Raw genomic sequence first — 18,812 nt, 5'->3', positions numbered from 1 at the left:
TATTTTTTAAACCCTTAACTTCTGTGTATTGACTTATAGGTGGAAGATTGGTAAGGGTAGGCAATGGGGGTCAAGTGACTTGCCCAGGGTCACACAGCTGGGAAGTGTCTGAGGCTGGATTTGAACCTAGGACCTCCTGTCTCTAGGCCTGGCTTGATCAACATTCTTATAGCTCACAGAACTGTTTGATTTTCCATGATGTTGCTATTGGACAAACTTCTCCTGGTTCTGCTTGGCATAATAATATTAATTGTTCTCCTGAAACTGCTCCCTTCACTCTCCATCGATCAGTCCATGCAAGCCTTTCCATGTTTTTTCAAAATCATTCATTTCCTTATTTCTTCCAACATACTACGTAACATACATATTTGTTAGAAACATTCACTTTTCTCCTCCCCAACCACAATGGGGTAAGGGGAGAAAATAGATTTCTGTTCATTGGGAAGAAGAGAGATGGGGGACGGGGAGCTCCAGCTGGGGAATGCTGCATGCACTTTCAGAGGAGGTCATTTATTGTTAGTTTTCCTTTGTTAGGAGACTGAAAGGAATCAGAAAATGTTAATAAGTCAAGTCAATAAACATTTATTAAGTACCTACTATATGCCAGGCACTCTGCTAAATGTTGATATAAAAACAAAACACATCAATGAAACAGAAAATATAGAAAAACTAAGCATACAAAATGCATATGTTAGTATACATATATGTAGCTAATTGTGTATAAACACACCCATAGCCAAAAAAAAGAAAAGCCCTGGTGAAAAGGGGAAGTCGCGTGTGTGCACGTGTGTGGGGCCGTTTCCACTCGTTCACCTTCCTCTCCCTCCCTGAGCCTTAGTTTCCTCTCTCAAGGGGACGAGTCCTCCCAGAATGATCTCCAAGCCCCCGTCCCTAGGAGAGCCTGACCATCTGTGTCTTAGCTTTTGGAAGCTGAGAGAAAGGGCCTGCCTCAGGGGTCGGCGTCCCTGTGGAGAGGCGCTGAGGGACTCTCCCACCATGGCCGGGTAGTTTAAAGAGCTCCTCCTCTGAAATGCACATGGCCCCAGCCAGGTGGAATCTGTGGGTCATTCACACCTTAGTGGGAACTGATCTGAGGGGTCTGCTTTCCTCTTAGCACCTCCCTTGCGCCAGCTGCTTCTAGGGCTAAGGCATTTGGCCCTGGGTAGGGCAACAGGAGGAGGGCCAGTCAGGAGGGTGACCTTTGACTGGGGGAAGATGGGACCAGCTCTGGTGGGGAGCCCCAAAGAGGGCAGGTCAGGGGTCAGAAGATGGGGAGAGGGCCCCTTGGCCCAGCTGCCCCCGGGGATGCCTGCCTCTAGCCCTGCACCTGCCTTGGTCCTGGCCAGGGCTCACTGACTCTCAGGAGGGTCGAGTGACAGGCTCTCCATCCTCTGAAGACCAACCTAACTAAGGGAGAAGGAGAGGGACTTTGGGCATGGCTGGGATTTGTGCTGGGCCGGAGGGTGCAGACTTAAGGCTGCTTGGCTTACAGAGGCCATCCAGCTCTCCAAGGGGGAGATGAAATCTACTTTTTGACTGGTCCTTTGAGATTTCACGAATAGAAGAGCCAAAGTTCCTTTTCCCTCTCTTCATCCCTGTGTGAACAGGCCTGCCGAGGTCCCCAAGACCTAGTTTCTAGTCCAGAGATCAGACATGGAAGGACGAGCTCTCTGAGGTTCTCAAGGCCCACCGGACTGTCTGGGCAAGTAGTCACTTTCCTCCTGCCTCAAAGTCAGACAGCTGGAGAGTAGCAGAAGGGGATTAGAACTCAGCTCTCCTGCCCCCTGGGGTAAGACTGCTACTATTACCAAGTGGGCTGATAGAGGGTAGCCCAGGAACCAGAAGGCCACTGATAACATGGGTTTGGGAAAACTGATTTAAAAATGAACTTTAGGCCACGGCTCACTGTAAATTGGCTGCAGCCTGTGTCCATCTCTGTTCTTTTTATAAGTTTTAAGTTGGAGATGTTCATCGTGACCAGAGAGCTTGCTTTAAACATTCCTATACCTGGGAAGCGGGTGGGTTTTGTCCAAGTTTGAGCCGACATTGACCTGAAGGCCACCGCAGCTGCTGGGCCGCAGCCACCTCCATCAGTCTTGCCGTCCTAAATGCAGGGATTCACACACGCTGGTGGGCAGCTTTCCACTGGGAGGGAGCCTGGCGAGGAGGCTGAGCTGGCTCCGTCGGCCCTCGCCGATGCCCCAGACGGCCAGTACGTAGCTGCTCCCCTCTTGTTAGCCCTGGGGAGGCAATGGCGTGGGTCCGACTTGTGTACCTGGCCCAGGCGTTCTGCTGGGGAAGCAGAGGCAGCGGATCGCTTCTGATACTTCGAGTCCTCCATAACATCGGGCGGCCTTTGACGCAGATAACTGGAGCAAAGTGTGCTGCAGTCCTAGAAACTAGAAGCACGAAGCAGGGAGGAGCGGAGAGGCTGGTCCCAGACGTGGCAGGACCCAGACAAGAGGCCTTCTCTCAGGGAAGGAGGCTTCCGTGGGGTTCTGTTGGCTCGCTCCCTTCTGGAGCCTGGAAAAAGTAAGCCATGAGGTTCATTCCTCATCGCTTTTTTTAGCCTAACTAAATGTGATTTAAAGGAGCAGAAATTTCCTGTCTGGACTCATGGCTGAGCCCTCCATAAAGAGCAGAGGCACTTTTACATTTCCAATGGAAATGGCTCCTCGGATGCTCTGGGATTGGCTAGATGGACTATTGGGAGAAACGAGTCCGCTCAGCCCTGACCTCACAATCCCCCGCCCAGGATGGCATGGCCTACTGGATCGGAACAACCTTCTCTGCTGATACTTGGCTGTGATGGAACACTGGGGACTGTGTCGTAGTCCAAGCTGCAGAATGCGAATGGGAAGCGGGGTGAGGTCAAGGCCAGGATAAAGGCTCAAAATCACAACGCGGCAAAGACCAGAGTGCTGTAGAGACAATTTATTAATGATAAGAATAAAGTGAGTATCTAACATTCTTTAGGGAGCCCGGAGATTTGATGGTCAGATTCATGTTTGACAAATATTGCCAACAATGAGTGTCAGAAATGAATCGTTTCTGCTGAGGTATCACCTCACACCTAGCAGACTGGCCAATATGGCAGTAAAGGAAAATGGTAAATGTTGCAGGGGATGTGGCAAAGTTGGGACACTAATGCATTGTTGGTGGAGTTGTGAACTGATCCAGCCATTCTGGAGGGCAATTTGCAACTATGCCCAAAGGGCTATAGAACAACGTTGTACCCTTTGATCTGGTCATACCACTTCTAGGGTTATATCCTAAAGAGATCATAAAAAAGGGGAAGGACCTAGTTGTACAAAAATATTTATAGCTGCTCTTTTTGTAAAAGAATTTGCAAAGAATCAGCTGAAAAAATTGTAGTATATGATGGTGATGGAATACTATTGTGCTATAAGAAATGATAAGCAAGATGATTTCAGAAAAAGCTGGAAAGATCTGTAGAGATGCAGAACTGGGAGAACGTGGCACACAGTAACAGCAATAATGTACAATGATCGACTGTGAAAACTTGGCTACTCTCAGCAATTCAATGATCTGGGACAATCCTGAAAGATTTATGATGGGGAATGTTATCCTCCTCCAGAGAAAGAACTCTTCGAGTCAATCTTTCACATCTGGGTATTTTTTTGTTTTATTTTGGGGGCTTGGTTATGTATGAGTGTGCTCTTGTAACAATGACCAATAAGGAAGTCTGTCAGTATGACAATAAAAATAAAATCAAATAAATTAAAAAATGAGTTGTTTTGTGGAGTGAATAGTTTACTGGACAGGAAGATGTGAGGACTTGATTCTGAGCAAGAAACTTAACCTCATAGTACCTCAGTTTCCTCATCTGCAAAATGAGGGTGAACTTGATGGTCTCAAATGTATGTGACCTCATTTATAACAGGCTAGCAGCGCCAGGGTGAGGCCAGAGCAGAGCTGAAGGTCCATTGGGAAAACTCCCAGCAGAGCCTGGTGAGTATCCGGCTGGTGACCCCAATGATACTTCTTAAGGTCTGTAGAGTGGAGGAGGCCAAGTCTACCTCATTTACTCCAGAGAAATACCCCAAGCCCAATGGCATTGACATTTCCCTAGAACAGTGGCTGTCCAGGTAGCATCACTTCCTTTGCTTAGGCTTTGCCTCGATTTCCTTTCCTGCACCAGCGCAGCCTCCAGGAAGGAGCCCTCCCCCTGGGCCCCTTCTCCACCCTCTACTTATAGCTCTTTATTGGACTCCTTTTTGTCTGATTTTTCACTGTTCTACCCTGTTCTCAGTTTTTGGTGCATGGAGGAATTAAGGGGAGCTGAGCTGAGCTGAGCCTGGATCTTTCCCTCATCTGACTGGCTGACCATGCCCAAGGCATTTAATTTCTCACTCTGGCTCAGTCTGTTCATCTCTCAAATGGGGATTTTTATAGTAACTACTCCCCAGGCTTGTTGTGGGGGCCCAGTGAGATCTTGCATGTAAAACACTATGCAAGCTTTCAAGATAGCGAGAAATGCTGGCAATGAGCAATTCTTAGAGTTATGATTGCAGTTTTTTTTTATTGTTGTTGCCACTTTGCTGGAATTCCTCTCCAAGAGAACTGTTCTCTAGCTGTGATTTTCCCTTCTTGTTCCCTGGATCATGGGTTTCATTATTTTTTAAACCACACCTGGGACTTTCCATTTACAATCAGGGAATCTGCCTGTATAGCTTCAGTTTCATCTTGATTGCTTTAGCCCATTGTTCTCACCATCATTTTGGATTCAGTATAATTGAACTGAATTACAAAAATGTTTTGGATCCTGACTCCTCCACCCTGGGTCTTAGCGATTGCTGTTAGATGAGTGTTTTCTGCAAAGGTGATAATCACATCCTCTGTGCAGCTATCCCAGTGATTAGTAGTAGGCTGGGACTGGAGGTTGATCCCTGTGGCACTCTTTAAGAGACCTACCCCCTCAGAGCTAAAACTTTAAAATTAAAGACTCTTCTTGGAGACTATTCATTCCATCAATTCAGAGTTAGATGTCTGATGTCATGGACCTCTAAATAATTTTCCAATATTGATGGCAATTTCTAGAGCCTAAGAAGAAATCCCAGATTTGTGGTAACTTCACATTTGAGGGAACATCTTCAGGAACCATCTACAAAGAGGATCTTTAGGAATGTAAATTGTGCCCTGGAAGTGATCCAACCTGGATTAAGGAAGACTTGAGTTCAGATACAGCCTCAAACACTTCCTGGCTGGAGACCTTGGGGAAAGTCACTTCACTCTGTCTGCCTTGGTTTCCTCATCTTTAAAGTGACATAATAATGCTGCCTGCCTCCTAGGGTTAGTGTGAGGATCAAATGAGAGCATGTACATGCAGTGCTTAGTAAACCTGAAAGAGCTATGATGCTAGTAGCTCTGATGATGATGATGATGCTTAAAGAGTCACAGAATTCACTGAAAAGGTCAGATGGGATTAACCAGTAAATGAAGAGCCCTGTAGCTACTCAGGCTCCTTGCCTCCCCTGTAGCCATCTTTTTCATCATCATCATCATCATCATCATCATTTTCTTCTTCTTCTCCTTGCTCCTCCTCCTCCTCCTCCTCCTCCTCCTCCTCCTCCTCTTCTTCCTTCTCCTCCTCTACCTCCTCCTCCTCCTCCTTCTCCTCTTCTTCTTCCTCTTCTTCCTCCTGCTCTCCTCCTTCCCCTTCCTCTTCCCCTTCTCCTTCTTTCTCTGGCTTGTGATGGTGAGAGAGTGGTTCTGATTCTTGAGAGCTCTGCCCACAGAGTGCACAGATGCTCTTGTAGCTCCTGCCTAGCTGGCCAGGCTTCAAGGATGAGCTCAATAGTTTGGTGGTACAGTGTCTAGAGCACTGGACCTGGAGTTAGACCTGAGTTTGAATCTGACCTCAGACCTTTCCTGACTGAGTACCCCTGGGAAAGTCACTTAACCTTGTTTGCCTCAGTTTCCTCATCTGTAAAAAGGGGATAATAATAGCACCTGCTATCCAGGATTGTTGTGAGAATCAAAAGAGATACTTAGCACAATGTAAGTGCTATATAAATGCTAGCTATAATTTTAATGATAATTATCATTGTCATGCTAGTGCTGGTCCAGCAATGAGGGTGACATTAGAAGCATGGCACCCAGGGCTGGCCATCATAGCAGGTCAGAGAGAAAGGCTATGCATGGTTGGGAGGAGGGAGCAATCACCTTGCCCAAGGAATAGATAGATACTTCGGGAAGTAGGAACTCTTCATGACCTGCCATCTTGCAGAGACTATGGATGCAGGGAGATGTTTTCTGTTGACAAAAGCCCATAGAATCTCAATAAGACCCACACAATGGCTGCCCATTGCTCTTCACTGGAATGTGGCACCGTGCATTCAAGGGGTTACATCCTTTCAGAGGAGAATTAGCTCCATCGGCAGACCTGGCATCTCTGTTTGGAGGAACTCACCGCTGTTTATCAAATAAATCCGACCAGCCAGCAGCAGGAAGATGCCAGATTGCGTGAAGCTGGCATTTGGACTCCCAATCACACTAGCTTGAGACCTTTTTAAGGGTGGTGAGGGCATTTGCTTGGCTCTGCCAATAACACAATGACCTGACAGACACATTTCTCCCCCACCCCTAGACACCCACCTTCTCACCTCCCAGCTACAAACCTAGGAACACAACCCGCATGTTGTATTATGGGGAACATTCCTGGGATGGCAACAGTGACTGGCTTTTAAGAAAAGTTAACTCGTGGTCCTTAGGAATTCCTGGATATGGAACATTTAATGTTATTTCCTCTCAGCAACCAAACCAACCCTTCATGGGTGAGTTTACACTAGTTTTCAGGAGAACAGAGTAGTTGGTTGTGTGAGGACATACCCTAAATTCCATCCTCATAAAAAAAGAAAAAAAGAAAAAGAAAAAGGGAAAAAGAGGCTAGCCAGAGAGCCTGAGACCAAGAGTGAAGTGAAGCCAGTGAAGTTTTACAAGCCACTGCATTAAAAATGGAATCCACTTTCTGAGGGGAAAAAGGGAACCAAGAATGTGGAATGTGGGCTCTGGTCCAGCTGAGCTGTGGCAGAGCTCCAGCTCTTATACATCCCTGTAGAACACTCTGTGTATGTGTGGGTGGGTGTGTGTCCCTGCTCCGGAGTATTTAATGCTGTGGTCTAACTAGAAGGGAGATTTGCCACACTTTGGGAAGCTTCTCACATTCAGGAGAGGGCTACTTTGAGACTATTTTTAAATGGTCTTTTTACCTTTTTAATATCACTCTCATTTCTGAATTTACATCGCCACTTCCCTTTGCACCTAGCTTTTCTTTGTAATAAAGTTGTTTTGAAAAAGTTTCAGGAAAAGTAACTAATTTATTGATAGTGGCTGAATTGTGTATGCAACATTCTGTATCCACAGTCACCAGCATCTCCCATTAAGGGGGGAGGGATATTCATTTCTTCGTCTTGGTGGGGGGAAGAGAAGAATTTAATAATTATACTTAGTCAGACACTTAGCCAATAAACATTCGTTGAGCTCCAACTATGTGCCAGGCACTGTACTAAGTGATGGAATACAAAGAAAGGCAAAAGACAGATCCCCAGAGGCAGCTGGGTGTTACAGTGGATAAAGGTACCATAGACAATCAAGTAATATTAAAAAAATTACACTTCCTCTGAAAAAGAACCCATCTCTCAAATATATAGTGAAGTGAGTCAAATCTATAAACAACAGTCATTCCTCAATTGATAGATGGTCAAAGAATATAATAAACACATAGTTTTCAGAAGAAATCAAAACTATAGTCACATGAAAACATGCTCTAAATCATTAATGTTTAGAGAAATACAAATTAAAATAACTCTGAGGTAGCTCCTCACACCCAATCAGAAATGACAAATGCTGGAGGTGATTAGGGAAAACAAGTCCACTAATAAAGTATTGGTGGAGTTATGAACAGTTCCAATCATTCTGGAGAATAATTTGGAATTATTCCCAAAGGGCTACAAAACTGTGCATACCTTCTGACCCAGTATTAAGTCAGTACCCTAAAGAGATTAAAGAAAAAGGAAAATGACCTATTTGTACAAAAATATTTATAACAACTCTTTTTATGATGGCAAAGAAGTGAATTCGAGGGAATGTTCATCAATTGGTTAATGGCTTGATAAGTTGTGGCATATAATTGTGATGGAATACTATTGTGCTATAAGAAACGAGGGGCATGGTTTTGGAAAAACAGGGCAAGACCTTTGTGAACTAATGCAAAGGGAAATGAACAGAATCCTTGTTCACAATAATAGAAATATTTTAATAATGATCAACTGTGCAAGACTTAGCTGCTCTGATAAATAGAATGATCCAAGACAATTCCAATGGATTCAGGATGAAAAAAAGTTATCCATCTCTAGAGAGAATGATGAGCGCTGAGTGCAAATTGAAATATAATTTTCTCATTTTTCTCTTTCTTTTCAGTATGGCTAATATGGAAATGTTTTGCATGATTTTACATGTATAATTGATATCGTATAGCTTGTCTTCCTAGTGGGTGGCAGAGGTGTGGGAGGGAGGGAGAAACTTTGGAATTCAAAATTTAAAAAGAATGCTTAAAATAAATAAACAATACATTTAACAAAATGCTTATTGACTGGACTCTTGTTTTCTTGATTCAAACACATTTTCTGTATAAATCCTTTCCCAATTTTCCCAGCTTCTAGTACCCTGCCTTCCAGATTAAATTTCTGGCTTTCGAACATTTCTTTTACATACTTATTCATACCCATTCCAATAGAAGTGACCTTCTTGGAGGCAAAGGCTCTTCTATTTTTATCTCCTGCTCTCTCCATGGCTTAATGACTGGCATGTAGGAGGTACTTCATAGATCCTTATTGGTTTGTTAATTGGTAGTGGGTGCAAAATCTACTTAAGAATTTCTTTAGATCTCAGAAGAAGAGAGAGGAGATGTGGGGAAAAGAAAGGCTTTCCAAAGCTAGTAGTTTCATTTTCCTGTTCATGACAAGTGGCAACATTTTGGATCTGGAGGAACAGACTTCACATCAATTTTCAGAATTGTGGTCAACATTTGCCCTACGTTATTGTTGACCACATCCCTGGATTTTTATGGTGAATGTCAGAGCTGGCGGTGACCTTCAAGACCAGCTTGGCCAGAGGTTCTTCACCTTGTTTGTATCATACACTCCTTTGGCATACTTCCTAGTGAAGACCAGGGATCCCTCCTCAGAATACTGCATAAAACAATATGCATGGGCTTACAAAGGCGACCTGTTAGGTAGAAATGAAGTTATCAAAATATATTAACCTCAGGTTAAGGAACTGATCTAAGCCAATTCCCTCATTTTATAAATGGGGAAGTTGAGATGCCCAGTTTTTCTCACCCTCAGCTTTGTGTTCTCCCTTCTCATTCTCCATGCCTGGGTCACTCGGCTTGTTCTGAATAACGATGGTACCTTCTCAAACCCTGGCCTCCTTCTACAGCTCAGAGACCAGTGGTCCTCACTTTAAAAAAGTGGGGGAGCATAGAGGAAACCTGGGCCTGAGGCAAATTGAGAAAGGGTTTGGAGACACAGGAATCATCATGGAATAAGAATTTAGAATATATATCTATATATCTTGTCATCAAGGAGGTAGACTTTCTCGAAGGGTTTCCTTAGGTTTTCTCATGTCCTTATAAATTTTTTGAAATGATTTCCTCAAACCTTTAACTTCTTTCAATCAGAAACTTAGAACAAATGTAAGCCTATGCACTCACATCTCATGTAACTGGCTCATGATGTCTCTTCCAAGTCAAGTTTTTTATTCTTTTCATTAGCGGCATGTACATGTATTCTCTTAAAGTCCAGCTTGGAGTAAATCCCAAACATTCTCATTGGCTAGAACCACAGAATCTTCAAGATTAGTGGGACTTTAATGGGCTTATCATCCAATCTAAAATTAAGACATCCCTGAAAAACAGAGGGTATTGGGAGAGCCCCAGGGAAAGAGAGCCCATTCCTCCTCCCCAGGAAGCCCATTTCACTATTGGACCACTCTCACCAAAGCTCACTTTACCTTTCTGTAACCTTCCTCCCATCATTCCTAGTTCTATGTTCAAGGGCTAAGCAGAAGTTAGATCTCTCTTCCCCATGACATTTGTCTAGACTTGAAGACAGCCACCATGACTCCTCTTTATCTCTTTGCTCAACCTTTTTATTTCTTTCAACTTTCAATCTAGGTATAGCATGACTGAGGGACCTCGCTATTCTGGTCCAGTTTATTCAATGTCCCTCCTGAAATGGGGTGCTCAGCTTACTCCTCTATATGTGGTTTGAACAGGGGATGAGGCAGAAGGATGAGGCCTAATGATCTCCTCAGTCCTGAGCACTGGGCCTCTCACAGTAGAGTCTAAGAACACGTTATTATTATTATTTTTTAAATTGCAGCGTTTCATATGGAACTTTCAGCCTTACAAAATTCCTCCTATGTCTTCTTCACATCATCTATCATTAAGCCAGCCCTTCCCAATTCCAAAGTAATGAAAACAACAACAGCTAATGTTTGTATTATACCTTGGGACGCAGGCAGCACTTTATATTGATGATCTTGCTTGACCCCACTGCAACCCTGCCAAGATAGAGGTTGGTGCCACACCGATTGTATTTAGACAATTCACTGCTAGAATTTAAGTGAAGCTCTAAGAGTCAAGTTGGGCCAACTAGCTCTGTTACACACACCACTCTGTCTCACTCTCTTAACCATGAGGCAAATAAAAGAGAGCAAAGATTTTTATTTTAAGAAAATTTTAATAAAATATTTGCATCAATTGCCATGCGTGGTCCTTCTAGGACTAATGATCTATGTAAAGGTCTTTCTATTTATTGAAAATAACTGAGTTCATCAGTATGAATTTAGGGAGACAGAAGCTAGGCAAAAGTACATAGACCCATCCCACATCCCTGAAGGTCCCACCAGGATGGCCCTGGCATCAAGAGCATGCTTCCTTTCTTCTCTTGAGGGTGTGGTTATTAATTGGTATAACTCGAGTTCCACCTAACCTTAAGGTGGTATAGTGTACTTCTGTGGAAGGAGATGTGGCTCCTGATTGGTGAAGAGAACAAAGAATACAACATTGTGTACCTGTCCTTAGGGGTTTGGGTCAGTTGATTGTATACAAACTTTGAAGCCACACAGAGAGAAAGAACTTTTTGGAAGGTGGTGAAGAGAAACATTTTGGAAAGGCAAATCGGCACAGGAAGCCAGCCCCATCATGTTCCTAGACTTGCTTAAAATTCTAGAGAATTCTGAGAATGTATCTTCCTTAGATGAGAAATTCTTCTTTTCCTGGTTTGAGTTGTGTTCTTATCTCTCACTTAGAATTCATTTATTCTTGTGCATTTTTTGGTATATTCTAATCTAATAGAATTCTAATTTCTGTTTATTGTTTTTGCTTGGGTAAAGGAATTTACTATTTAAAAAAAATTATTTTTTCTAATTACATGTAAAAACAATTTTTAACAGTTAAAATTTTTTTGAGTTCCTAATTCTCTTTATGGAGAAAGCAAGCAACTTGATATAGGTTATACATGTGCAATCATGCAAAACATTTCCATAGTAGTCATGTTGTGAAAGAAAACATACATCAAAAAAGAAAAACTGTGAAAAAAACCAGTTGGTATACTTTGATCTGCATTTATACTCCATCAGTTCTTTCTCTGGAGGTGTAAGTCCTTCAAAATTGTCTTGGATCATCACATTGCTGAGAATACATTGAATTGTACATTGTATTGCTGAGCATTGTTGGGTCAAAGGGTATATAAAGTTTTATAGCCTTTTGGGCTTAGTTCCAGAGTGGCTGGTTCAGTTCATAATTCTACAAACAGTGCATTAGTGTCCCAGTTTTCCCACACCTTTTCCAACATTTGTCATTTTCCTTTTTTTCACATTAGCCATTTTGATAGGTAGGAGGTGGTACCTCAGAATTGTTTTAGTTACCATTTTTCTAATCAATACTAAGAGCATTTTTTCACATGATTATAGATTATATACATATATATATATATCTTTGATTTCTTCATCTGAAAACTGTATGCTTACATTCTTTCACATTTATCAATTGGGGAATGATTTGTATTCTTATAAATTGGACAGTTCTTTACGTATTTGTTTACTCACTATTTGTAATGGTCTTTTGTGTAACCAGTGTTCTGCAGCTGGAAGCCTGGAGTTACCTGTCCTCTCCCCAGTTAAGAGAATCAAGAAAATCGCTTTTGTTCTGAACCAATAGTACTCACAAACCAGAGATATCTGAGGACTGGCTGATAATATAATCTCAGCACTCCACCTGTCATGGAGACTGGAGGAAAGAGTGCCCAGACTGAGCGGTGCTGCTGGGCTCGGCCTTTCCCTCCCAGGAGGAGCTGGTCTTCCTCCTGCTCTGACCATTGACTTAGAACTCAGATCAAATCTATCCATGCCACCCATAAGCAATGTATTTATATATATTTAGATACCTCTCCTCCCCTTGCCACATACAATCTTACACATGAGCACCTTATATTACATTAGCAGGGCTGTCTCTGTCTACTCCCAGGGTTATCTTAATGAGCTGAACTACTGCAGTCAACATGTCAAAATAGAAACTTCCAGATAATTTTGAGTGCCACTTATTTCACTCTCTGATCCACGTTCTTAGAAGAAACAGTCTGAGGCTACTTGACACAACTACTACAGTCTCTTTTATCCACGATAAGAATGAAGTGCAGCTGCTTAGAAGGGAGAAGCAGGAGCCTGGGATGTTTGTTCAGTCCAGCCAGAGCTAGAAAATAATTCTTTGGACTAAAGACTAAGGGGGTGTTGCTGGGGACCAAAAGACAGAAATAGCAAGTAATCCCCACCCCTGAGGAGCTTCGATTCCGTTGACATATTCCCCATCCCACAGAACTTTCTAAAGTGAGATTCTTATTGTGCAAGTCTTAACAGAGCTTCTGAGTGGGCAGAGTTCTGGATTTGGGGGGTCAGGAGGGTCCTAGTTCAAATCCTACCTTAGACATTTACTGGCCATGGGATCCTGGGTAAGTCACCTTATCTCCCTGTACCTTGGTTTCCTCACCTGTAAAATGAGGGGTTTGAAATTTATGACCTTCACCTAAATCTTTGATTCTGTGAAAACCGAAAACTGGGACTGGAGGGGGGAAGTGATGCTGGGGCTCCTGAAACAAGGGCAATATCGGTCTTTGGTCTGTTTTGTAGTGACTCCTGTATCATAGGGAACATTCAACTCCTCCTCACACATTGGAGGCAAAATAGCTACTCCCATTTGATCTCTTTCTGAGTGATGCTCAGAGTCTGCAGCCTAAAATCATTTAGGCGTATAGCATAAGTAGGTATAGTTCTCCTACTCTGTTAGAATTGCCATGAAAAACCACAGATCCCATCAAATGAGTGACCATTTCCTCTTGAATCTTCTGATGTTGTCCTTTTACCTTCTGATATTATAGGACTAAAGAAATGGACCAGACACAAAATAATAGGAAATATGGGACATCCCAAATATCCAAGTGTAATATGTCTACAAATCAAAAGGGATACTTAGATGCAAAAGGAGATTAGTGAGATGAAAGGACCTCCCAAGCTCTCTGGAAGAAAAGACTCCTTCCTCCATCCCAAAGATTGCTGGGGTTCCTGATATCCTCTTCGGTGACTGCCTGAGATCTTTGGAGTGTGGCCCTGCCTCAGAATCACCCCAGGGAGAGGGATGACTCTCCCAGGACCTCACCAGCAGCTGAGGTCATGCCCTGGGGTGGCGTGGGACGGACCACAAAGAAGGAAGAAGTCAAGACCCAGGGTACAAGATTAGGTTGCCTCCATCTTGAGGTCATGTGGACTTCTGCAAGGTCAAAGACTTCACATGGGGATCTGGGCTTCTCTGTTCTCTCCTTCAAAGCCTCTGAAAGAAGTGGCAGGTGCTGGCCCAGCAGTGGCCACCCCATTAGCAATGCAGCTGTGACTAGAATGACTGACCAGTAAGCACTGACCCTGGTGGGCCCGTTTGGTTGAGGTGACCCCTGCTGCCCCAAAGGACAGATTCAGCTTCCCGCGGCTAAGCCCAAGTGAGGGCAGATGCTGATAGTTCCCTGGCTCCTCCGGAGTCTTCTCTACGAGGGCAATACATCCAAAGTAGCTGTCCTCTCTTTTTGGGGACTTCTGTCTTTTCCTTTGCCACCATTTCATCTAGTGGGATCTAAAATGTACCAGCAGCTGCTAACCTTTGTGTATGGTTGAGTGGACAAAAGACGTCGGGAGCCCAGGTGGTTTAGACTAACACAGTAGATTTATCTGGTGCTCATTATGGAAGGAGGCAAGAACTAGGTGTGGAAACAGTAGAAATATGGACCCAACTCTCTGGAATTATGACAATTTTCCAAGCCAGGCTAAGATGATGATAATAAGGCGAAATAGAAGGAAGGAAAGAAAATTTTAATGTGGAGCCAACATTTCTCCCTGGTTTATTGTTGTGAGCCACGGCCAGCTTGAAGAGCAGAGGAGAGGGGCGCATCTCACATGCATTCTCTTGGGTTCTTGTATCCACCCCCACCTTCCCACTCAAATTCAGCAGTTCACTACCACAGTAACCACATTGTCACACATAGGTTATATATTATCATGCCAGGAAAAAAAATTCACTTTGCTAAAAGCATATAAGCCAGCTATGCCTGTCTACACATCACCAGAGTATTCAAAGATTCCTCCATATTCATTCATCTTCCCAGCAAGAGAGAATTAAAGGAAATTACAATTCCATTTGACTTGAATTCAGACCAATCTGAAAATGTCAGACATCTCCTGAATGTCCTTTAAGGCATGAAAATCAGTGACCAAAGAGAGATAAACAGCCACTGGGTGGCAACTTACCAGCTTTCCCCTTCTCTGAAGCACTGGGCATGGCCTGAAAAACAAACAAACAAACAAACAATTAAATCATGTTACTAAGAAAGAAGCACAAAAAATACGTACTACGAATCAAGATGATCAATACAGCAGAAACAGGAATGCCACACAAATCTGTCACAATCAAGTAGGAGTTCCAAGAATAATTCTCATTTCTAAGAGCATGTGAAGGTTTGGCAACCCCTTTCCTCAGCGCCATTCTGTATGATAAGTCGACCAAGTATTTTAGTGTTATTCTCATTTTCCAGATGGGAAAGGTTATTAAGATATATCGACACCCAAAGTTCCTGAATCCTCACCACTGTCAGGGAATCTGAATTCTCATTCCCCTTATGGTCAAGTCCCCCACTTCTCAGTCTCCTGTTCCCTGATTCTCCCCTGGCAAGCTTCGTCCCCACTGACTTCTGGCTTCCTTGAGACATTCCCCCCATCCTCCTCACAGCAGTTTTAGCTCTTCCTCATTCAGCTCTGTTTCTCTGAAGCTCAATGCTCCCAGGAATGTTATTTCACCTTATGCCAGGTTCTTGTAGGACTGGTTAACAATAGGGGGTGCTGTGTGTGTGCTGCTCCCATCCCCTTCATGAACTCTAAGGAAGTAGGATGTCACTGAGTGTGTAGGCAAGAAGGGCATTCAGTTATTCACGATTCAACTGATTTCTACAAGCTAAGTCCTGTGATAATTCTTGGGGATACAGAGGTACAAATGGAGTGCTCCTTACCAGCATTTCTTTAGAGATAACAGGTACGTAGAAAAGAAAATGAAAGATACAGACAAGGCAAAAAGAAAACACCAAGTAGGGGGAGAGAGAGAGAGAGAGAGAGAGAGAGAAAGACAGACAGAGAGAGAGAGAGAGAGAGAGAGAGAGAGAGAGAGAGATCAGGAAAGAAGACTCTTGGAGGAGAGCAGAGGTGATATAGTGGATACATCTAGACCAAGACACAAAGGAAGGAGATGGGAAGGAATACCTGGGGAACAACTGGCTAATGGAGACTGATATGAAGAATCCTTTGCCCCCTTTTTGTTCCCCTCGGAGATCGTACTAATTTCTTCCTCTGGCCATTTTGACCTTCTCCTATTTTGTCAATGAATGAGAATGTGACTGGCCATAGACCCACCTCCAGAGAGAAGGAAGGTGTCATGGAGAGAACACTGGCCAAGGATCCAGCTTTGATTTGGCAGCTAACTGACTAAATGACCGTAGGTATATCCCTACTCCTCTCTGGGCCTCCGTTTCTTACTCATTAAAATGAAAGGTAACTATGTGACCTCAGAGGTCCCTTTCAACTCTGAGATTTTGTGGTTCTTTGTCTTTTTTTGTGGCTGGACAGGTCCTCTCAGCAGCCTGGCACAAAAGGAGACACTTGTGAAATGGCAAATTACTCCAAGTTTACAAAAGATGACGAGTAGAAATCTGAGTTGTGCTGAGTACATTTTGGAGAAAGTAGGATATTGGGATCTAAACCTAGGAGGTCTCTTAGAGTTCATGGGATCACAGGATTATCCTTTGGGGCTAAAAGAGCATTGAGAAGCCATGAAACCCCTCCTTCTTCCAGGGAGTTTAAGTGACTTGCCTAGCATCACATAGCTAGTGTCTAAGGCAAGTTTTGATCCTAGGTCTTCCTGCCTTCATTTTCAGGGTTCTCTTCATTACCGTAGTTTTACTTCAAACATTTTTTATTTTTGGAACAAAGTAACCGAGGTTCAGGGAAAGGAAGTGCCTGCCTCAAAAATACAGAAGTAGTGAATGTCAGAACCTACATTGTCATTCAACTCTGATTCCAGTTCTTAGCTCTGCACTGCCTCTTACTGTCCATTCCCTATTGTATCTACACCCAGCTCAGTGAGGAAATGTTGCCTGTGTCAGTGCTCCCACCTCAAGAGTAGTTCTGAATCCGCCAGTGTCCTTGGCTAATGGTTTCCATCTGCTGCAGTTGAACTGCATCTCCAGGAAATGAGTCAACATTTTTGGCAACGAAGCAATTAATGGGATTTTCCTGCTGGCCACATGGGTCTGCCCTAACTTCACCAAGACTCTTCCCTCCTCAAGATGGAACAAAGGAACCCCTACTAATAACTTCCAAATGACAGATCCACAAATGTGGAAAGAAAACCAAACACAAACACTGAAGGTCTCCCTTGTTCTGCACTCTCTGCTCTTGAGCTCAGCATCTAGGGAAGCCAGCTTACCAGTTTTGTCCATACCTCCTCAATGCCATCACTGCAGGAAAAGTGGTGGCTGAGTCACTGGGACCAACCACCCCTTTCATAATGCAAAGCATGGGTCTATCTAACGGACCACAAACAGCAACTATGGGAATTTATCTAGAGGATACTATTTATAGAAATAATGACAGACTTACACGATTGGGAAAGTATTAAATAATTATGGTCAGGACATCACAATGTAATAAAAATGGCTGTATTGTGGAGATTAATCTACTTACTGAATGCTATACCAATGAAACTACTAAGGGGTTACTTTGCAAAGATAGAATAAATAACACTAAATGAGTCTTGAGGAAGAAAAGGTTAATTCATTTCTCTCATCTCCATCTCTTTCTTCATCAATATCTACATCTATATACAGTACAAATATATATAGTACAAATATATATATATACACATACATACATATACACACACACAAGGTTTTAAAAGAAAACCTTACCTTTCATCTTAGATATACTTGGGGCAGATAGGTGGCTCAGTGGCTAGAGAGCCAGGTCTAAAGATGAGAAGTCCTGGGTTCAAATCCAACATTAGATACTTTCTAGCTGTGTGACCCTGGGCAAGTCACAACCCCAATTGCCTAGCTCTTATTGCTCTTCTGCCTTGGGACCAATACTTAGCATCAATTCTATCTGCCATCTATCTGTTTATTAGTGGAGCAGATTCTTTACACAAGACCCAGGAACATAGTTTTCATAGTCTTTAATTAACTTAAGAAAACCAAACAGTAGAGTAAGGATCATTATATGATAAAAAATGCTGGGAAGACTAAAAAAGCAATATGGCAGAAATTAGATTTATATTATGATCTCATACCATATACCACAATAAGCCTCACATGAAAACATGCCCTAAATATAAAATTCTTATTTAATGTTTGGAAGATAGTGTAAAAACATTTCCAGATTTACATACAATAATCCATGTGGATACCATTCTCCCACAGTAAAGCCCATAGGAAGAAAGACAAATGCTTTAGTGTGCCAATACTCCTAAAGATTGGTATCCAAAACTATACCCTTGCAGAAATCTTGAGAAAGCTATTGAAGACTTGTGGGAAGGGTTTGGAAGGTTACATCAACATCTGACTGGTTTCCATGGTAAAAAAAAATCTGAATTCCATATTATCTGAGTACAGGCAAGCAACATGGTAGCTATAGAACAGACCTTGGAAAACCAAAGAGTATGACAAATTCAAGATTCCATCCAGAAAAAGCCAAAGGTTATGACAATGCAAAAGTCAATATCATATATGGAATACAATGAAAGAAAATCAGCATCTCTCAAAACCTTTGGTGTATAGTTTTAAGAAACAAAGATTTCAGAAACGAGAGAAAACCAATGGAAAAGACAGATGTGGATGGGTAATAGAGGAAGAAGGTGTGAATGGGACTTTCTCCTTTGCAGCAGAAAACATTTCTTTGTTAAGGGAGTGGGCGACAGGAGGAACTTAGGGGAGTTGGGTTACAAATGCTAGAGAACAAAATTTACCTTTCATGGAATCATACATTCAAAAAGTTGGACGTGACCTCAGGGCCTCACAAGTCCCAACCCATCTTCCTGCTGGTGCTGGCCCTCTGCATGATTTCCAGTTCATTTTGCATATGTTTTGCTTGTGCATGGATGTATGTGGTCAGGTTGTCCTCTCCCACTACTTATATTGTAAGCCCTT

The 18,812-nt window shown here is 42.9% G+C and overlaps 1 protein-coding gene across 1 annotated transcript in view; it reads right to left on the bottom strand.

The window, feature by feature from the left end:
• The window catches only part of DLC1 (DLC1 Rho GTPase activating protein), a 209,191-nt gene that overhangs the window by 122,409 nt on the left and 67,970 nt on the right, over positions 1–18,812 (bottom strand). Inside the window, exon 4 of the mRNA XM_044681134.1 lies at positions 14,875–14,908. Coding sequence (XP_044537069.1) covers positions 14,875–14,908 — 34 coding nt within the window. The remainder of the gene's footprint in view (positions 1–14,874; positions 14,909–18,812) is intronic.

Source organism: Gracilinanus agilis, chromosome 6 (assembly GCF_016433145.1).
Source record: "Gracilinanus agilis isolate LMUSP501 chromosome 6, AgileGrace, whole genome shotgun sequence".
NCBI lineage: Eukaryota > Metazoa > Chordata > Mammalia > Didelphimorphia > Didelphidae > Gracilinanus > Gracilinanus agilis.
Note: the sequence above shows the minus strand (reverse complement) of the source record. Positions and strands in the feature narration are given on the sequence as shown.